The 1,982-nt window shown below is 39.8% G+C and overlaps 1 protein-coding gene across 1 annotated transcript; it reads left to right on the top strand.

The window, feature by feature from the left end:
- The first annotated feature begins 786 nt into the window (after window positions 1-786).
- On the top strand, window positions 787-1,713 carry LOC141417616 (olfactory receptor 8C8-like). The gene has a single exon (XM_074056929.1). It carries the CDS (start codon window positions 787-789, stop codon window positions 1,711-1,713), a length of 927 nt encoding a protein of 308 aa, XP_073913030.1.
- The last annotated feature ends 269 nt before the right edge of the window (window positions 1,714-1,982 follow it).

Below are 1,982 nucleotides of genomic sequence, written 5' to 3'. Positions count from 1 at the left end.
TGCATCTTTTTCCAAGAAACCCAGGTAGGGTATTTTGTACCCAGATGAGTAAGAAAACCAAGAAATAAGGAGAAAACTGACTTAGGAATTAGAGCATTCAGGGCCTGATAAAAATAAGGGGAATCTTTAATATGATGATAATTGAAGATTTCAGATATTGTGTCATAGTCAGAAGACAATCTATCAAGGTGGGTGGTAAACTATAAATTGAGCAGAACTTTGAGTCTCAAAAGAGCCAATGTTAGGGTTATCACACAGGATGTAAACACTGGTTTAATAATTTCTACCCTCAAGGGGTTTACAAACCTCAAAGGAAATCATAAGGGAGAATAATTTTCTATGCATGAAATAGATTCTTATTTGAGTGCAGTCATGTTCTGGAGGCTCATATAAGGATATGTTTTCCTTCTTGCAAGTGAAGACAACCTTCTGGAGAAACTGTCAAATAGAAATCAAGCTGTATTTCCTAGTGTAAATCTTCTAGCATGTATGTGCAGATCCATACTGGAGGCTATTACCTCCTCTATCATCAGAAATTTGGGTCCCTCAGGGCAGTGAGGAGGAAGGGCTCTTGAGGTCTGGATCAGTGAGGCCTCCAGGAGAACAAGGGTGAGAATTGAATCATTTCTCTTGATAATTTCCTTTTAAACTCAAAACTATACAAATTATGGTAGTATATTGCTTTGTGTCTACAGACAACACAGAGTTTGGAAGCCAGCAGCTCTAGCTCTCTCTCTGTCACGTTTTTTCCCTGTTCCTACAGATCTCATCTATGAAGCGAATGCGATGGAAAATGATTCTTCAGTGACAGAGTTTATTCTTATGGGATTAACAGACCAACCTGAGCTCCAACTGCCCCTATTTTATCTGTTTTTGGTGAACTATATAGTTACTGTGGTGGGAAACTTGAGCTTAATGAATCTAATTTGTCTGAGTTCACACCTTCACACCCCCATGTACTTTTTTCTCTTCAATTTGTCCTTCATTGATTTCTGTTATTCATTCGTTATTACCCCAAAAATGCTGATGAGCTTTGTTTTAGAGGAAAATACCATCTCTTTCACTGGATGCATGACTCAGCTGTTTTTCTTCTGCTTTTTTGTTCACTCTGAGTGCTATGTGCTGACAGCCATGGCCTATGATCGCTATGTGGCTATCTGTCAGCCCCTGCTGTACACAGTCATCATGTCCCCTAGGACCTGTTCTCTGCTGATGGTTTGTTCACACTTGATGGGATTTGCTGGTACCATGATCCACACAGGGTGTATGATCAGGCTCATCTTTTGTGATTCCAACACCATCAACCACTACATGTGTGACATCTTCCCCCTCCTGCAGCTGTCCTGCAGCAGCACCTACGCCAATGAGCTTGTGAGTTCTGTTGTTGTCAGTACAGTTATCTTTTTATCTAGCTTTATAATCATAATCTCATATGCTTTGATTCTTTTTAATATTATTAATATGTCATCAGCTAAGGGTTTGTCCAAAGCCATGAGCACCTGTGGTTCTCACATAACAACTGTTGGCTTCTTCTATGGTTCTGGGCTACTCACTCATATCAAAACATCATCTGCTGGAGCTGTGAGCCAGGGGAAATTTTTCTCAGTGGTTTACACTCTTCTGGTGCCCATGCTGAACCCCCTCATTTATAGCCTCAGAAACAAAGATGTCAAACTTGCTCTGAAGAGAACCCTGAAGAGAATCACAAATTGAGAAAACCCAGTGAGGCTATTGTAGTCCATGTTGCCATTTTAGTTCTTTCTCTCCATTTCATTCTATTATTTATTAACATTCTACCATTCATCTTTCCATCTCTGTATCTTTATACAATCTCTGCAGGATTTCTACTGTGATATCTTTCTTTCTCTCTCCATGAAATGTAACTCTGTGAGCCTGATCTTGGACTTGACTCATCCTCTGTAGCATTATGTCTTCAAACTGGTCTATTCCTGTACCTGACAGAGACACTTGTCTAAACATAA

Source organism: Castor canadensis, chromosome 2, assembly GCF_047511655.1.
Source record: "Castor canadensis chromosome 2, mCasCan1.hap1v2, whole genome shotgun sequence".
NCBI classification, from domain to species: domain Eukaryota; kingdom Metazoa; phylum Chordata; class Mammalia; order Rodentia; family Castoridae; genus Castor; species Castor canadensis.
Note: the sequence above shows the minus strand (reverse complement) of the source record. Positions and strands in the feature narration are given on the sequence as shown.